The following is an 18,323-nucleotide window of genomic DNA, read 5'->3' as shown; positions in this document are numbered from 1 at the left end:
GATTTACACACCTATGATTGACTGCCTCTGTGTAGTGTGAATGATGTAAAGTGCTGACACCCTGCACTGGTATGAGTGGCGCTATATAACTAATTAAATGCATCTGAGAGAGTGATTATGGAGACTTGAGCAGCACTATTAAAGGGTGGTAGTGAGGGAATCCGTGGCAGAGCTGGGTTGTTGAATACCAGGGCTGTCTATCTGATTTCATCTCCTGCCTCCTTTATCCACCACTATACTCTCCCTCCACATTATCTCACTCTTCCAGGTTCTTTCTCATCTTTGCTTTCCCCTTTTTCTCTGTTTTCCATATTTCCCTTCCTCCTTCTGCCAACAACTCTTGATTCCTTTCTCTTGTTCGGTTTTACAGTCTGATGGTTTAAATAATGTACCGGTCTCTAACAAAGAATACAGTTACGCCTCACCTTCAGACACCAACTTAAATTAAGCATTTTTAGCTTGCAGCCCACAAAGCAAAGGAAATGCCAGAGAGGCTATTCTGGCCCTTTCTGCATTGTATATCCTTCCTGAAGAGCAGATACACCTTTTTCTCTCCTTTCTGCAAGACACAAGGGTCCCAGCCATCTCCCTTCCCTATGGAAGGGAGAAGTGTGTGTGGCGATCAGTCTCTCTGACTGCCAGGGAACCACCCGCCATTGTAATATGGAGGGCAGTAATGCAGTCATCAATGGCGGTGGGACTGTCAACAACGCGGCGATGTGGCAGTCCCACCACCATTATAATCCCCCCTTAAGTTTAATGTGCATGCAAATCCAACATCACCAACCCCTGGTAAGTTGCACTGCTAGTGCTGAAAAAGTCCAATGGAGGTACCAATGGATGAGGTGGACTGGCCTCAAGGGTCTTGTGAACTCAGCGACAGAGTCACTGTCGCTCTAGTGTGTGCTTCTTCGTATGCCTGCTCGCAAGACTGGAAGTGAACTGCATGGATTGTGTTGGACAGACCTTCAAGGTTAACTCACACTTGCCACCGTTAGGGTCCACCTGCTGGTGCTAAGACACCAGGGTTTCTAAGGTCTATCAGGCCTTCTAAGGTGTAGCATCGGAATGAGCTCTGTCAGGAGTGTGGTCTCGTGGACTGGTCATGAAGGCTGAAAATGGTTCTCCAGTTCCAAATTTGGCAGCTCTGGCCAGAGTGCAACATCCTCTCCCCCACTGAACAACATACTGTCCCACTGGGAGAAACTGGCACTGCCTTCAGCTACAACCCAATTGTGCTGAGACTCAATTCAAATGATGCATTGGACAAGAGTAAAATGCTGCCTGAAAAAAAGTAACACCCTGTAAAAAGCAAACACTGAATGCAAGGATGAGCAAAGCATGTGAAATGTAAGCAGGAACAACATGGTAACCTTAACGGTTTTAAACTCATTATTCAGAAATCAGTAAGTGATTTTGCCTGAAAATTTCAGGACATGACTACAGGACCAGGAAGGGACCTGTTTCAATGTCCATTGCTTATATCCTTACAAAATGTAAGCAGTTTGGTTTAAAAAAGACCAAATCCCTCAACACAGAGCTGCGGTACACGTTTTATAGGCTAAAATAATTAAAACCATTGAAAACGCTCATATTAAAGCTTTTCCACTCCACCCCTCCACCAGGTATTGCAGTCCCTTTATGAATGGTACACTTCCCCATCCTGGGAAAAAAATGTTGTTCAAAGAAAGAAGATAAAAAGAAAGTAGCGCTTCACTGGAAAACTCTGTAAAGCAGCGCTAAGGTGCATGGGTGTAAATAACAATCTGGTCTGTCTGCTGACCACTCTGTATTGCTTTATTTGGATATTTAATTATTTTTCTTATTTTAAAACTTTTTTCTCTCCGTCTGAGGTTGTACTTTGGAATAGAAACCTGTCAGAAAATCTGCTCGTTTTTTGATCCATTTCACGGGGGAACAAATAAAGAAAAGGAGAGGCAAGAGAGAGTATGTAACAGCTGTCTTTTGAAATCAGCACTTAAGGATAAGCGAGACGGAGACAGAAAGAGATGGAGGAATAAAGAGAGAGAGAGAGGGGGGAGGAGGGAAGCATACAGAGGCAGAGCAGGAGAATCGGACACTGTTCTTGCCTTCTCTGGGCATGACGGAAAAGAGACGAGATTTTTTACCTTCTCTGCCTTTCCCAGACTGGCCAAGCCTTACTGCAGAATAACAAAGGGCAGAGGGCGGGTGGCCTCTATGATTGCAGGCAGGTGAGGTCACAGGTCAAGTACAGGGTCATTTGGTAGCGCTTTCGCGCGCTAATGGCCCTGCGAATAACAAGGGAGAGGGGAAATTCTTTTGTCCCCTCATCCCTCCCACCCTGTACCCCGTGTCCCCCCCATCCCAAAATCTGGGGGGATATGTCCCCCGCGTCCCCCACACTTCCTACACCCATGGCTACAAGTTTCCATGAGTATTCTGCGCGGCGGGAGGTGGTGGGCGCTTTTAAGCCCATGGTGCAGGAGAGCAGCTGCAGCTCCTGCTCCTGAGGCAGGTATTATGGGGCACAGAATCCCAGGAAGCAAGGCAGCAATAATTCTCCGTCAGTATCTGTCGTATCGCCTCTACCTGACCCTATGTAGAGACAGGGCAGGCGGAATGGAAAGGGGCGGGGAACAGGAAGTGACCTGGGAAAAGGCAGTATGGAGGTAGGCACAGAAGAATAAAGACGTGTCTAACCATAGCTCCTGGCTCTGAGTCTTTCTTGGGGGTAAAGCCGGTACATTGGTGATGAGGGTGGGATATCTACAGCCCACAGTACGTACGCCCCTGCCGTAAGTGTACGGCCGAAGACTGGAGACCCGGCAGCACCGCGACAGAAAAGGGCGCGAAGAAACCGCTAAATCGCGGAAGAGCTCCGCGCGTCACCTGGACGCTGCCCAGCAGGAGCGCTGCCTAATAGAAGGCAGCCCAAGCGCAGGAACCATCATCTCAGCTCAGATCGCATCGGGAATCAGCTGAGCTTCGGCACTGCGCGCGGAAGGCGCAAAAGGAAGGAAGAGAAGCCTGGAGCCCTCCCCAAGCGCTGTAAGTGAAAACAGAGCAAGCGAGGGATGTGCCTGAATGCCGTGTGAAATCGGAAGCCTGGAACGTTTTAATACGATTGAAGAGAGGCAGCTCGAGATTCAGTGTGAAAGAAGAGTTTGTCCTAAACGGCGGCCATTTTGAAGTCAGGCACTGGCCATAGACTCCTATTGAATTTTCTGCGGCGGCCATCTTAAGGTCAGGCAAGCCCTAACAAATCACCAAAAAGCACAAAATCTAAGTAGCAGTCAGTCAAACAGTTGATAAGTGGAATCAGGATGACCACTCAGCTTAATACCTCGCAAACCGCAGGTACTGGGGCCGCGGCCCAACTCCAACCATCGCCTCAAGTATTCATGGGGGTATCCTACTTACGTCCACCAGACCCATTGGAACTGACTTCCGGAAACAGTATGGGACCCAAATGGAAAAGCTGGGCGGAGGATTTTGAAGACTTCATGACAGGATCCCAGATGCAGGATCCCAAGCAAAAACTAATAGCGCTGCGAAACTTGGTTGGGAAGGACATTGCGCAAATCATCAAAGAACTGCCCGCTGCCAGCACCGCCTCCTATGATGATGTGAAAGGGGCCCTGGACCGAAAATTCCTACACAAGCATAACCTGGATTATGAGCGGTATACGTTCAATTTAGCGTCACAAGTAAAAGATGAACCTCTGAGTGATTTCATTGCGCGCATCAGGCGCCTAGCCCGACACTGTGAGTTTGACACCTTCACCACAGAAGATGCGTTGCGACTACATATAATCGAAGGCTGTCAGTCCGAATCCCTGCGTCGGCGATTACTAAAAAAAACCTACCCTCTGGAAGAAATAGAGGAGATGACACGAATAAATGATCAAGCGGAGGATCCCGAAAAAAAAATGGAAGCCAACAAGCCTGAAAAGAAAGAACAGGTGTTCAGGATGCAAGCCCGCACGGACACGAAACGTCGCTCGGATCACCACAAATCAAGAAAATTCACACAGAACTCCAGGAGGACGTCATCGCGTCATGAACCGTGACATAGTAGAACCAGCAAACCTGCGTCGAGGTGCTACAGGTGTGGCCAAGAATACCCTCACTCAGGGCAGTGCCCTGCCATTGGTCAACAATGCCACCGTTGTGGAAGAGAAAATCATTTTGAGGCAGCCTGTCAAACACGACAGTCAGAGTGGAAGTCAACCATGTCACGGCCAAGCACGCGTCACCAGGCTCGAGCGGTAAAAGGGAGAGAAGGGCGCTCCTCTAGCTCGTCAAGATCAAGTACTCGCTCAGCCAGCTCATACAAATCTCGAAGATCAACATCTAGTGAATCATCGTCACCCACACGCGTGTCGCAAGACAGCGACGAATATATATGCATGGTGTCAGATCCGGACCGACTAAAGAAGTACCCCAAATTGGACATTCGAATAGGAAATCACCCTGCTAAATATGTGTTGGACTCAGGAGCCTCTCTGAATTATATCTGCACCCTTGAATACCAAAGCATGAAACCCAGGCCAAAACTAGAACCAGCAGCCGTCCGAGTTTACACATGGATGTCCAGGAAACCGTTGCCATGTCTAGGCCAGTTTAGCACGACACTAGCCTACAAAGACCGACAGATCCAAGCCTATGTTCATGTAGTTGAAGGTCCTGACGCAGCAGACTGCCTCCTCAGTTTGCCAACTGCAGAACGCCTGAAGCTTGTTGAACTCCTCTACATGACAGAAGATGCCCCAGATATCGTCAGTAAATTTCCGAATCTCTTCAAGGGTCTAGGGAAGCTCAACCAGTTCAAAGTTAAGTTGCACATCTGTGGCGCAACATCACAGAAAGGTACCATTTCACCTACAACAGGCAGTGGATGATGAACTACAAGACCTACTAAAAACAGACATCTTCGAACGCTCCTCGGGACCCACACCCTGGGTATCGCCGGTAGTGGTGGTACCCAAGAAAGGGCAAGATAACAAAGTGCGTTTGTGTGTGGACATGCGCCCGCCCAACCCGGCCATCGAAAGGGAGCGACATCTGGGATCCCACATGAGTGACATGATCGCTCGCCTCAACGGGGCGACAGTTTTCTCGAAACTGGATCTCAACAAGGGATACCACCAGTTAGGACTGCACGAGAAATCACGTTACATCACAACATTCACGACTCATCAAGGACTTTTCCGCTACAAATGCCTTAACTTCGGGATATCTTCGGCTGCCGAGATATTCCAGGAAGCCATCCGTCAAGTGATTCAAGGTATCCCGAACGCTTTCAACTACAGCGACGATATCTTGGTATTCGGAAACAATCAAACTGAACATGACACAGCCCTAGACAGAGTATGCCACGCACTGCTAAACGCCAGTCTCACTTTGAACCCAGACAAATGTGAATTCCACAAATCAACTCTAAAATTTTATGGTCACATCTTCTCAAAGGATGGCATGAAACCAGACCCAGAGAAAGTATCAGCCCTCGCAGATACTCCACAACCACAAGACGTCAGTGACTTCCGATCATTTCTAGGGATGGCGAGCCATTGCGCACGCTATATCAAAGACTACGCAACTATCAGCTACCCACTCAGAGAACTCACTCGTCAGGGTCAACAATTCCTATGGACATCTGCCTGTGATCAAGCATTCAACAAAATCAAGAAGGCTGTAAGCTCTGCTATCACCCTGTTATATTTTGACACCAGGAGAAAGACTGAAATAACCGTTGATGCCAGCCCGGTGGGACTAGGCGCCATCCTTGCACAATACCAAGAGGACTCTGACCAACGCCACATAGTCGCCAACGCCAGTCGCAGTCTAACTGACACCGAAAAGGCATACTCGCAACCTGAGAAGGAGAGTCTGGCTGTGGTATGGGCCTGCGAACATTTTCATCTTTTCGTGTACGGAAAGCACTTTACGCTCATCACAGACCACCAGGCCCTCATCACAATATTCGGCAATCCCAGAGCTAAAATGCCCCCGCGCATAGAGAGATGGGGTTGCGTCTCCAAGATTACGTCTATACCATCGTCCACAAGCCTGGAAAATCAGAGAATCCGGCGGACTACATGTCCCGACATCCTCAACCACATACCAAGGAAAAGTGCTCCCTGGCAGAAGAATATATCCATTTCGTCATAGACAATGCTTGCCCTCCTACTGTACCACTGGAGGCTATCCGTGAGGCATCCACTCAAGACCCCACGTTTCAAAATGTCATGGACCGCATACGCACTAACTCATGGAGACACGTGAAGGACAGCTCTCAAAATACAGCTCATGACACCCAAGAACTTGTAGCATTCAAACATATTCAAGAAGAGCTGTCAATCAGCGTGGATGGTTTACTACTCAGAGGAGGGAGGATAGTAATCCCGCAGAGATTACGACAAGGAATCATCAACCTGGCCCCTGAAGGCCACAGAGGAATGATCGCCACCAAGAAACCGCTCCGGGAACGTGTCTGGTTCCCGCTGCTCGACCAGATGGTAGAAAACACACTCAAGGACTGCATCTCATGCCAGCTAGTAAGTCGTGACGTACCGCCGGCTCCTTTGCAGATGTCGGAGCTACCGGACGGGGTATGGCAACAAGTGGCCATCGACTTCTTTGGCCCTCTAAAGTCGGGCAAGTACATCATCGTCATCATGGATGAATACTCTCGATTCCCCATCGCACATCAAGTATCCTCCACCAAAGCGACAGCGGTAATTCCGGTCCTTGATGAGACCTTTGCAGCCTGGGGTATTCCCGAAGGAGTAAAATCAGACAATGGGCCACCGTTCAATAGTCATGAGTTTGCTGAATTCGCAAAGCACCTAAATTTCAAGCACAGGAAGATAACACCGCTATGGCCCCAAGCCAACGGCATGGTAGAGCGATTTATGGGGACACTCAAGAAGGCAGTCCAACAGGCCGAACTTACTCGCCGTGACATACAACAAGTCCTGAACGAAGTAATACGAGCGTACCGCACCACACCTCACAGTACCACAAATCAATGCCCGGCCACCCTAATGCTCGGACGAGTTCCCCGCACACGGCTACCTACTCTGAACAACGTCTCACAATCTCAAGCTGTGACCACTGATCATGACACACTGGTCAAACTAGACCACGACAAGAAGCTGAAAATGAAAGTCTACGCTGACATACGGAGGCATGCAAAACATGCAGACATCCAAGAAGGAGACTAGGTGATGGTCAGGCGCTATTGCAGAACGAAAGCAGACAGCCGATATCTTGCTCACCCCCTGCGAGTCTCCAGTCGGAAAGAGACTATGATCACAGCCGAAGCTGATCACAAACGAATAACCCGGAACATATCACATTTCAAAAAGTGCTCACCCACCATCTGGGAAAAAGTTCGAATCTATGACTCCAGCGCTGGTTCCCTGAGTCAGAGCGAGAACAGCGACCGAGAACGCTCCAGCCCGGCAAGACATGAAGACGTTAAAGGTCACCGGAAACAGGAACTGGAACAGTCCAGCCATCCCCCACGTCACATCAAACGACCAGCACGACTCATTGAAGAACTCTAAGAGACAGTAAGACGGTTTGTACAAAGGGGGGAGGTGTCGTATCGCCTCTGCCTGACCCTATGTAGAGACAGGGCAGGCGGAATGGGAAGGGGCGGGGAACAGGAAGTGACCTGGGAAAAGGCAGTATGGAGGTAGGCACAGAAGAATAAAGACGTGTTTAACCATAGCTCCTGGCTCCGAGTCTTTCTTGGGGGTAAAGAGGGTACAGTATCCTGCACCGCTGAAGGTGGTGGGGGCTTTTGAGTGCACGGCGCGAGAGAGCAGCAGCAGCCCCTCCTTTCCTGGGGCCGGTATTATGGGACTCGAAGTCCCAGGTAGCAAGGAAGCAACAAGTATTCATGAGTATCCTGCGCTGCGGCAGGTGGTGGGTGCTTAAAAGCCCATGGTGAGGGTAAGCAGCTGCAGCCCCTCTTCTCCTGGGGCAGGTATTATGGGACTCGTAGTAACAGGCAGCAACTCAGCAACAAGTCTCTGTGAGTATCCTCTCTATCATTCATGCCTGTAAGAATGTCTGAATTTCACACTAAAAGAGAGTCAATCGGATGGATAACTCATAATTTGCCGTGTTCTGATCACTCTATTCCAGTGCATTAGTGTAATCTTGATAGAAAGCAGGGTGGCACACTGGCTGTTGTGGATTCCAGAAGGCATCCATAGTAGGTTTCACAAGGGCACTCCACACATTTCCTGTACCAACTTGCACTTTGGTTCTGAGGTGACCCATGTGAGGGCCGACATCAGTCATATTGCAAGTATATACAAGGGCTAGGGTGTCCAGGTAACCATACACTGCCCCTTCATATTGTTTGTTGTTGTATTTTTTAGGACTCTGACCGAGTCCTTGAGGCTTAAGAACAAAGTTGCCAATTTTTCTTGAGGTTGCGACCAGCCAATCACAATGCATGATTGAGCATGAGGATCCGCAGCAGATCCTCTGCTGCATCAAATATACATTTTTTTTAGCCTTAATTACTCAAAAACTACTGAACGGATTCACATCTAATCACAAAAAGCACTCTTTCTGGACAAATATCTAGCACATGGCTCCCCAACCTTGGTGGGCCGGGAGATTAAAAAAATGCTCCTCGAGCAAACAAAGGTTTCCCTGACTGCGCCGAAATGGGCAGAGAAACGGCTTTGTCCCTGGGGTGGGCTCCCTGGGACATAGCTACTGAGCCATGCCTGGGGGATGGAGTCCCCAGGGCCATTAATGGCTCATGGAGTGGGGTGTGCGGCCTACCTACCTTAAAGTAAACGCCCCTGGGGGTGGCTCGGTGTAGGGGCCATGAACGCCCTCCTCATTTTGTTTCATTTTGGCCCTGGGTGTGCCTCCCCGGGCCTCGGGAGGATCGGGTAGGGGGACTGCATGGCCCCCCTCTCCATAAAAACAAATTTCATCCCCGGGTTGGACTCCCTGGGGTCTCTGCAGGTTCGGGGAGGGGCTTCATGAATACAGCCACAGCGGTGGACTCCCCAGTGCATAAACATAATAAATGCAGCCCGGCCACCATTTTTTTTTCTATCCCACATGAGTCCCTCAGGATTGTGCCATTTTTTGCTGATTCTTTTCTTTTGTGCACCAGCTGTTTCTTCAGAGTCCCTTCCATGGGGCCTTTAGAGTCAGGGTATTCTTACCATGCCCCCTAATACTATTTTTAAATTTTTTATTTCAGGACAGTGGACTAAGTCTCTGAGGGCCCGATGTAGGTAAATTAGATGTACCGATTCATAAATACCGAATTTTACCGATTCGGTATTCATGAATCGGTAAATCTAATGTAGGTAATTTTTCGGTAAAAAATACCGAATCGGTAGGATTCGGTATTTACTGATTCTGTAATTACAGAATCGGTATTTGTCTTTGATTCCTATGGGCCTTGAAGCCCATAGGATTCAATGGCAAATACCGATTTAGTAATTACAGAATCGGCAAAATTACCGAATTGCCAAGGGGGACAGGGTGTCACTTTGACACCCTGTTGCACCCCTGTTTGTGGCTTGTGTGCCATGTGACACACATACATGCCCTTAGGGCATGTATGTGTGCCACTCATGTGACACAGGTGTACACGCACAGATGTGCATGTGACACACATACATGCCCTTAGGGCATGTATGTGTGCCACATGGCACAGGTGTACATGCACAGATGTGCATGTACACAGGTATTCGTTATTTACCATGCAATAGTATTACATCGTAAATAACGAATCGGCAAGGGCCTGTGGCACTGTTTTCAGTGCCACCTACATATTGATTTACCGATTCGGTAAATTTACAGAATCGGTATTTTACCGATTCGGTAAATATACCGAATCTGTAAATTTTAAGGCCCCTACATCTCCATTTCCAAATACCGGTCGGTAACGGCCGAAATCGGCCGTTACCAACCTATATTTGCCGAACTACATCTGGCCCTGAGTCTTGTAATTGCTGCCAGCAAAAATGTTCTCATGTTTCTGGCAGTCAGTCAGAGCGTTTGCAGGAGCGAGATGGCCCAAGGGAAAAAAGCTCCCTGGGCAATAAGAACACTCTATTTTTAAATTGCCGCTCAAGAGACTCTTGCTGATCCAACCATTCAGCTATGCAATTATTTTTCAACCTTAATTTCTCAGAAACTGCTGAACGTATTTACGCCAAATCACAGAAAGCACAATCGGAGGATCAAGATCTAGCTTCCTGCAGAATTTGGTATAATTCATTTAAGAACTGGGGGTCTCTAGTTGGCAGAGGTAGGTACCATTGTCCAAGTAGGGGCTGCTGCTTCTAGTCAGGGTAAGGGGTTACACTCTTCGAGTAAACCCTGGTAGTGTGGCACGAGCAGACAGGGTTATCTCAAAGGCAATGTGTAAAGTATTTGTACTCAAAACACACAGTAACACAGTGATACAACCACAAATGGACACCACACCAGTTTACAAAAAAAAAGTATCTTTATCTAAACTCAACAAGACTAAAACGACAAACATCCAACATACATGTAGTAAAAAAGGCACTTCAAAACGGTTATTTCAAAAATAAAGGTTGTAGAAAACAAAAGGCTTCACCTGGGGCTATTACAATGTCGTGACAGCAATAACTCCAAAGTACGGCGCCGACCGCACGATGTGCGGCGTTGGGCATGGAGTCACACAAACCCCCAAACAAACAGTATCTTGGAAAACTAAGTCTATGATGAGGCATGGCTTCGAGGAGGTGAGGCGTTGGTCCCGAGGTCAAAGCCAACTCCCTGGCTGCCACAGGGGAAGCGATGCATCATGTCTGCGAGGAGGAGAAATGTGGAAACCAGGACAGGCGACGTCGGTTGTGTTAGAGTGAAGGCATTGGTTCTGGTGCAGCGATGCGAAGTCGGCGAGTTTTTAGAGTCACCCTCAGTGGTTATCGGAGCTGCAATAACAGGATGCAGGCACTGGCGATGACGGAGTCGGTGCAAGCACTGGCATCAGGAATACCATTAACTGCAGGCGTCGGCAGGCGTTGAAGCACGTCAGAGCTGCGAAGCAGGCCGGGCTGTACGTCGTGCACTTCATGAGTGATGCCTCGTGGCCCTCTGCAGGTCGCTGCATCACGGCGGTGTCTCTGACGGCATCAGAGATTGCTTTTCCTGCTTCTCTTAAGTTCAGCTCCCAACAGCAGGAACAACCTCTAGAGGCCCAAAACTGTAACAGGCACCTCCTGGCAGGTCTGAACTCTCAGCAGTAGAGTTCAGGGGAGCTGGGGATGAAATATTTGTGTCCCTGAGACTTCAGAACAGGAGGCTAGCACACAAAAGCCATTGGAGATTCTTCTTCAGGCAGGTTTCCCAGCAAAGTTCCAGTTTTTGTCCTTTCCTTGGCAGAAGCAGCAACTGCAGGCCAACCCCACACAGCACACAGCAAAGGGGCAGTACTCCCTCTCACAGCTCTTCAGCTCTTCTCAAGGTTCCAGATGTGATCTAAAGTTTTGGGGGAGGGTTAAGGTCTACTGTTTATACCGCATTTTCTCTTCGTTCTTCTTTGTGCAAGGGTCTCTGAGCCCAGTTGAAACCGGTTCTGTCTTCACTGGTGCAGTATGACCACAGGGGGTGGAGGCAGCATTCTGCAAGAAAGACAGGCCCTATTCGGGTGCAAGGAAATCTCCTACCACTACTCTAAAATGCAGCCAAGGTCTATTCAGCTCTGCTTTGAATTATCCAGGAAAGGTCAGCCACACCTCAAGTCCCCCTGTGGCTGTCTACAGTGAAAGCACATCCCTAGCTCCTTTCACTCTAAAACCCGGCAGTCAATCCACAAACAGGCAGAGGCACACTGAATGAAAAGAAAATGCCCACTTTCTAAAAGTGGCATTTTAAAACACACAATTTAAAAATTATTGTTACTAAAAGATTTATTAAATCCTGAGTTCAGAGAGACTAAACTTTATTCGTCTATCTTGTCCCAATGGAAAGTTATGCTTGTAAGATGTTACAAAGTATCTCCCATTCTATCCAATGGTACAGATAGCCTTTTAATAGTGAAAAAATGGAATTGGCAGTATTTTACCATCAGGACATGTCACACACACCAGTACATGTCCCACCTTTCACATACACTGCACCCTGCCCATGGGGGCACATTGGGCCTACCTGAGGGGTGCCTTACATGTAAGGAAAGGGAAAGTTAGGGCCTGGCAACTGGGTGCGCTTGCCAGGTCGACATGGCAGTTCAAAACTACCCGCAGACACTGCAGTGGCAGGTCTGAGTTACATTTGCAGGGTTACATATGTGGGTGGCACAATCAGTGCTGCAGGCCCACTAGTAGCATTTGATTAACAGGTCCTGGGCACAGTCAGTGCACTTTACTAGGGACTTACAAGTGAATCAAATATGCCAATCCTGGATCACCAATTGCAATAACAATTTGTACACGGAGCACTTGCACTTTGACACTAATTAGCAGTGGCAAAGTGCCCCAGTGTCAAAAATACAGGAGGTAGAGGTAAAAAGTCAGGGGAAACCATGCCAAAGATGCCAAGTCTAACAATTCCATTAAGCAGCTTTTGCTGTAGCCCTGCCTAAAAAGTCAATAAAAAATGCATGGGGATTTTGCTTTTGGGACACTTCTTTCTCTCAGCCCCCGCTTGACGGATCACCCCAAAACGTTCCAGGAAGGAGCTGAGGTGGATGAACATTTGTTTTTGGGAATGTTTTGTGAAGATTTGTCAAAAGGGGTCAAAGTTATTAGCTAAACAAAAAACACTCTTTCTATTGAAAGACCTAACCATAACTACCTAGTGGTGACGTCACTAGGTCATATATTATCATCAGGTGACATATTTGTGAAATTAAGTACAGTAAAACCTATACTTACCTACATGTACTTACCTTCACAAGATTTTTGTGCACAATATTTTTGTAGGACTTCAATTTTCTAGTAGTATTCCCCGATATTGGAAACACAATCATTCAAGTGGGGCAGTGGGTAGATAGGCACCCTTATATATCGCCCCCCCTGGCTCCCGCAAACGTTTTCTGGCAGCACTGGATGATCTCATTGGACCTCTAGTTGAATCCCCGTATTACACTATTTTAGGAGATTTTAACTTTCATCTCGAATCCCCCAGTGATATAGACTCTATTAAAATCATTAACGATCTACATTCGGTAGGACTCCAACAGATAGTGTCCTCCTCTACCCATCAAGCTGGTCACACGCTTGATGGCCTCTTCACCAATGATCCTAATATTAGCCTGTCAGCGGTCCTTCCGGTGACTTGGTCGGATCATGCAGCAGTCCTGTTCACCATTAAGGCCCATAACCCTAATCCACCTCAGTCCAAAACACATACGCCTAAGTTCACACATGCATGGAACAACGCAGATATACCGCTACTCTCCCAGACCCTCTCTAACTCTCTCTTTAACAGCATTCCCAACCCAGTCACAGCATCCAACCTGTACCGGATCCAGGACGCCTGTAATCAGGTAGTACCAATTAAAAAGACCTTTCCCAATCGTTCCACCCCTTCTGCCCCCTGGTTTACAGAGGATCTCAGACTCGAGAGACAGTACTGCAGAAATCTGGAGAGACACTGGCGGAAGCAATACAACTCTCTGGATAAACAAACTTATAAGGATGCACTGTCCATATACAAGCGTGCAATTATTTCCCAAAAAAGTATCTTTTTTTCCTCTCAAATTGAGGCTGCACAGAATTCCGCTAAGAAATTGTTCCAGGTAGTCAACACCCTTTCCACCCCTAAATTATGTGAAGCCACAGAGGCATCCCAAGACCTCTGCAACTCTTTAGCCGATTTCTTTTCCACCAAGGTTACGAAAATATACACAGCTTTTACCTCCCACCCTCACCCCATCGCTCCCATCCCCTTCTCCCCCTCTCCGTCCCTTTCCCATTCCTTCTCTCACTTTCATAAGGTCTCCTTCGAACAGATCAGTAACCTCATCGCGTCCATTAGGTCAGGCTCTCCCTTAGACCCCTGCCCACCGTCCATACTCAAACAGATGTCAGAGGTTATCACACCCCCTCCTCAAAAAACCTTCCCTAGACCCCACGGCATCAGTCAACTATAGACCGATAGCCTGTCTCCCTTTCCCTTCCAAGATTTTAGAGAGTCTTATGAACAGGCAGCTTTCTGATTTCATCAATCAGAACCATCTCCTAGATGACACCCAATTCGGCTTTCGGCAAGGGCATGGGAATGAGACCGCCTTGATAAAAGCAACGGACGAAATCAGGGCAATTCTGGACCAAGGTGGGACGGCGGTTCTTATACTCTTGGATCTATCTGCCGCCTTTGACACGGTCGATCATTCCATCCTGATCGACCGTGTCGCAGCCATAGGGATCAACCATCTGGCCAAGGATCTCCTTGTATCATTCCTCTCTAACCGCACTCAAACCGTAAAACTAGGCACCTTCTACTCCCCCTTATTTACTCTGCCTTGCGGGGTGCCTCAGGGATCCTTGCTAAGCCCTACGTTATTCAATATATACGTCTCGGACTTGGCGAGGATAATTCAATCATTCGGCCTGAGGCTAACCACCTACGCCGACGACACCCAACTGGTGCTCGCTGTGCACAAAGATGGGGCAGCTGTCGCGTCCAGATTCCAGGAGGGTATGCTAGCTATAAACTCCTGGATGTCAATAAACTGTTTAAAACTAAACTCGGAGAAGACCGAGGTAATTACCTTCGGCACTTTACTCCCCGCCTGGTCATCCACCTGGAGGCCCAATGACATGGGCCCCCCTACACAACCTGTCGCTAAGGTCAGAAACCTCGGGGTAATGTTTGATGACAAACTTACTTTTCATCACCACGTAAACAATGTGGTATCTTCCTCTTTTTACATCCTAAGAAAAATTAAGAAGCTAATGCCATATCTCCCAGCTTCGGCAGGAAAAACCCTTGTCACCACCCTTGTCTTCTCCAAGATTGACTACTGTAATTCCCTTCTCCTTAACGCCCAAGAGAAGGTCCTGAACAAGCTTCAATCCGTCCAGAATGCGGCAGCTAGAGTTCTACTCGGCATCCCCCCCAAAATCTCTACTTCTACGGCCATCCGGCAGCTCCACTGGCTACGTGTCAGAAGCCGGATCAAGTTCAAGGCGCTCTGCATTGCCTATAAGGCCATTCATAACCTAGGTCCCCAGTTCCTCAAGAACGCCTTCTGTATTTATGCCCCCATCAGATCCCTTCGCTCTTCCACTGCCTTCCACCTACCAGTCCCACGTACAAGAACGTCTTCCTGGGGAGACAGACGCTTTTTAGTGGCCACCGCCAGACTCTGGAATACCCTTCCCCATTTCATCAAAACCTCTCCCACCTTTACAACTTTTAGGAAACACCTGAAGACTTGGATTTTTAATCAATAAGTCCGTTACGGCGTTCCCATGTCCAGATACATAGTCCTCATGCGCCGAGACACCCTCGGGTATTTGCGCGCTATAAAAATCACCCAAACATAAACATAAACATAAACATAGAGTAATTTATATTGGAAACACAATCATTCAAGTGGGGCAGTTGGCAGATAGAGTAATTTGTACACAGGCTGTAATAAGAGTTATTAAAATTAAGTGTTTTGAAAATGCAATGGAAAGTTTCCAGTTACTGCCCTCATAAGCAATGAAATACAAGCACACAATATAAGAATATATGTAACGGCTCCTCAAGAAAAGCCTATTTTACTAGTTTGCCTCCTTTGTCCTGCTATTAACTGTGTTTTGGCTTGTTGCAACCATTACCTTGAAGAAGGACCAATGACTGCCTCAGTCGTGAATTCTCTCTCTTCGAGTGCGCCAGCTTCCTCTTCAGACTCCTTATTTTGGCATACAGCTCCAACTTCGATACATGATACATCGGATCATCTTCTTCGCTGCTGCTGTCACTGTACAGTAAGGCATTCGGAGACTGAGGCTCCTCCTGAAAGTAGACAAATAAATTAAGGCTACATAGACTCTCTGCCTTCCACAGAACCATTCCTTCACCATGATTGCATGCAAGGAGAATGCCTTATACAACTCACTACTACTGTTAAAATCAGTGCTCAATTTGAGCAGGTGGTTTCCGGTGCTCCGCACCAGAACGTAATTATCAAGACCGGCACTTATCACAGGCTGCCACATAATGTCACTGTTTGTCTAATTGAAAGGTCAGCACAATAACAGTTGTTTATTAGTTCAATATACATTAAAAATGACTAATACATGTCACCCAAACCATTCTTATATCTTTGGGGGGCTGAAATAGTCTAAGATTTCGCAATTGTAGATGTATGATGGTTAATTGTTGTGTTGGTACTGACACTGACAGCACTTATAAGGGCAATATGTGTAAGCAGCAGGGGCCTCCCGACAAGGACCCTGGCCCTTATTTATTTATTTACAAATTAAGCACCGGTTATCATACTCTTTTCTGCATTGCTGAAAAATAAAAACATATAACAGCCACTGATTGAACTGATTTCTGTCTAATTAAATGAGTCAACTGCCCTACCTTTTACTAAGTAACATAGTTCTTTTGCAGGAATATATCAATTAAAGCATCTGTGACTAAATAGTCCTGTCCTGAGGAGGCCTAAGATGAAGATAGGCTGAAATGTGGTCACGTCGACGACACTTTTCAGTCAATGGAGATATAGTGCACCTCTAAATTATAGAGTGTCACACTGTAAATCATAGAAGTAGTGTTTTTTTGACTTAGAAGTGTGTGTTTACGACTACCTCTGAGTGGTCTGTCCAGATGTGAATGGAAGCCACTATCTAAAATTGTATTATTATTTAGGGTGACTTTGTGTTTTTTGTAGAATTTACGTCCTTGTACAGAATGTGATTATATGAGAATTTTTGTAATTCATTGATAAGGTGTTATTGGCTATGAGGCGATAATGCATGTATGATATATTCATTGTGAACTATAAAACACAGGGAAGGCAAATTAAAAATACCTTCACCGAATTTAGTGTATTATTTATTCCTTCATACCGACTGTTGGTTACTCCTATGTGTGAGTAGTGTGCGACCCCACCCCCAATTGTAATGTTAAAGCTCTCTCGAGCAGTTGGCTGACGAGCCTGGGACCCCACACCTACGCGCCTGAGTGGTACTAAACCTGGTAGATATTTGGCAGCCACCGGCAACCCCAGAACACGGCCTATCCCTGCTAACGAGGGGTGATACCCCGAAACACGTGTCCAGGGATGACGAAGACAGCGAAGATAGCAGAGAATCGAAAGAAGATGCATCGCGGAACACGTAACTACATTTACCATAGTCCTTAGGGGCGATACCGCTGGTGCGTGAGTAGTGTGCGACCCCACCCCCAATTGTAATGTTAAAGCTCTCTCGAGCAGTTGGCTGACGAGCCTGGGACCCCGCACCTACTCGCCTGAGTGGTACTAAACCTGGCAGATATTTGGCAGCCACCGGCAACCCCAGAACACGGCCTATCCCTGCTGACGAGGGGTGATACCCCGAAACACGTGTCCAGGGATGGCGAAGACAGCGAAGATAGCAGAGAATCGAAAGAAGATGCATCGCGGAACACGTAGCTACATTTACCATAGTCCTTAGGGGCGATACCGCTGGTGTGTGAGTAGTGTGCGACCCCACCCCCAATTGTAATGTTAAAGCTCTCTCGAGCAGTTGGCTGACGAGCCTGGGACCCCGCACCTACACGCCTGAGTGGTACTAAACCTGGCAGATATTTGGCAGCCACCGGCAACCCCAGAACACAGCCTATCCCTGCTGACGAGGGGTGATACCCCAAAACACGTGTCCAGGGATGGCGAAGACAGCGAAGATAGCAGAGAATCGAAAGAAGATGCATCGCGGAACACGTAACTACATTTACCATAGTCCTTAGAGGCGATACCGCTGGTGTGTGAGTAGTGTGCGGACCCCACCCCCAATTGTAATGTTAAAGCTCTCTCGAGCAGTTGGCTGACGAGCCTGGGACCCCGCACCTACACGCCTGAGTGGTACTAAACCTGGCAGATATTTGGCAGCCACCGGCAACCCCAGAACACGGCCTATCCCTGCTGACGAGGGGTGATACCCCGAAACACGTGTCCAGGGATGGCAAAGACAGCGAAGATAGCGGAGAATCGAAAGAAGATGCATCGCGGAACACGTAACTACATTTACCATAGTCCTTAGGGGCGATACGCTGGTGTGTGAGTAGTGTGCGACCCCACCCCCAATTGTAATATGTGTAAGCAGCAGGGGCCTCCAGACAAGGACCCTGGCCCTATTTATTTATTTACAAATTAAGCACCGGTTATCACATTC

At 47.7% G+C, this 18,323-nt stretch overlaps 1 protein-coding gene across 1 annotated transcript in view; it reads right to left on the bottom strand.

The window, feature by feature from the left end:
• BEND6 (BEN domain containing 6) overlaps positions 1 to 18,323 on the bottom strand; it is a 487,762-nt gene that overhangs the window by 118,326 nt on the left and 351,113 nt on the right. Inside the window, exon 5 of the mRNA XM_078646806.1 lies at positions 15,780 to 15,957. Coding sequence (XP_078502932.1) covers positions 15,780 to 15,957 — 178 coding nt within the window. The remainder of the gene's footprint in view (positions 1 to 15,779; positions 15,958 to 18,323) is intronic.

The sequence above is a fragment of the Lissotriton helveticus genome, chromosome 6 (assembly GCF_964261635.1).
Source record: "Lissotriton helveticus chromosome 6, aLisHel1.1, whole genome shotgun sequence".
NCBI lineage: Eukaryota > Metazoa > Chordata > Amphibia > Caudata > Salamandridae > Lissotriton > Lissotriton helveticus.
The sequence above is the reverse complement of the archived record's forward strand: the minus strand, read 5'-3'. Positions and strand labels throughout refer to the sequence as shown.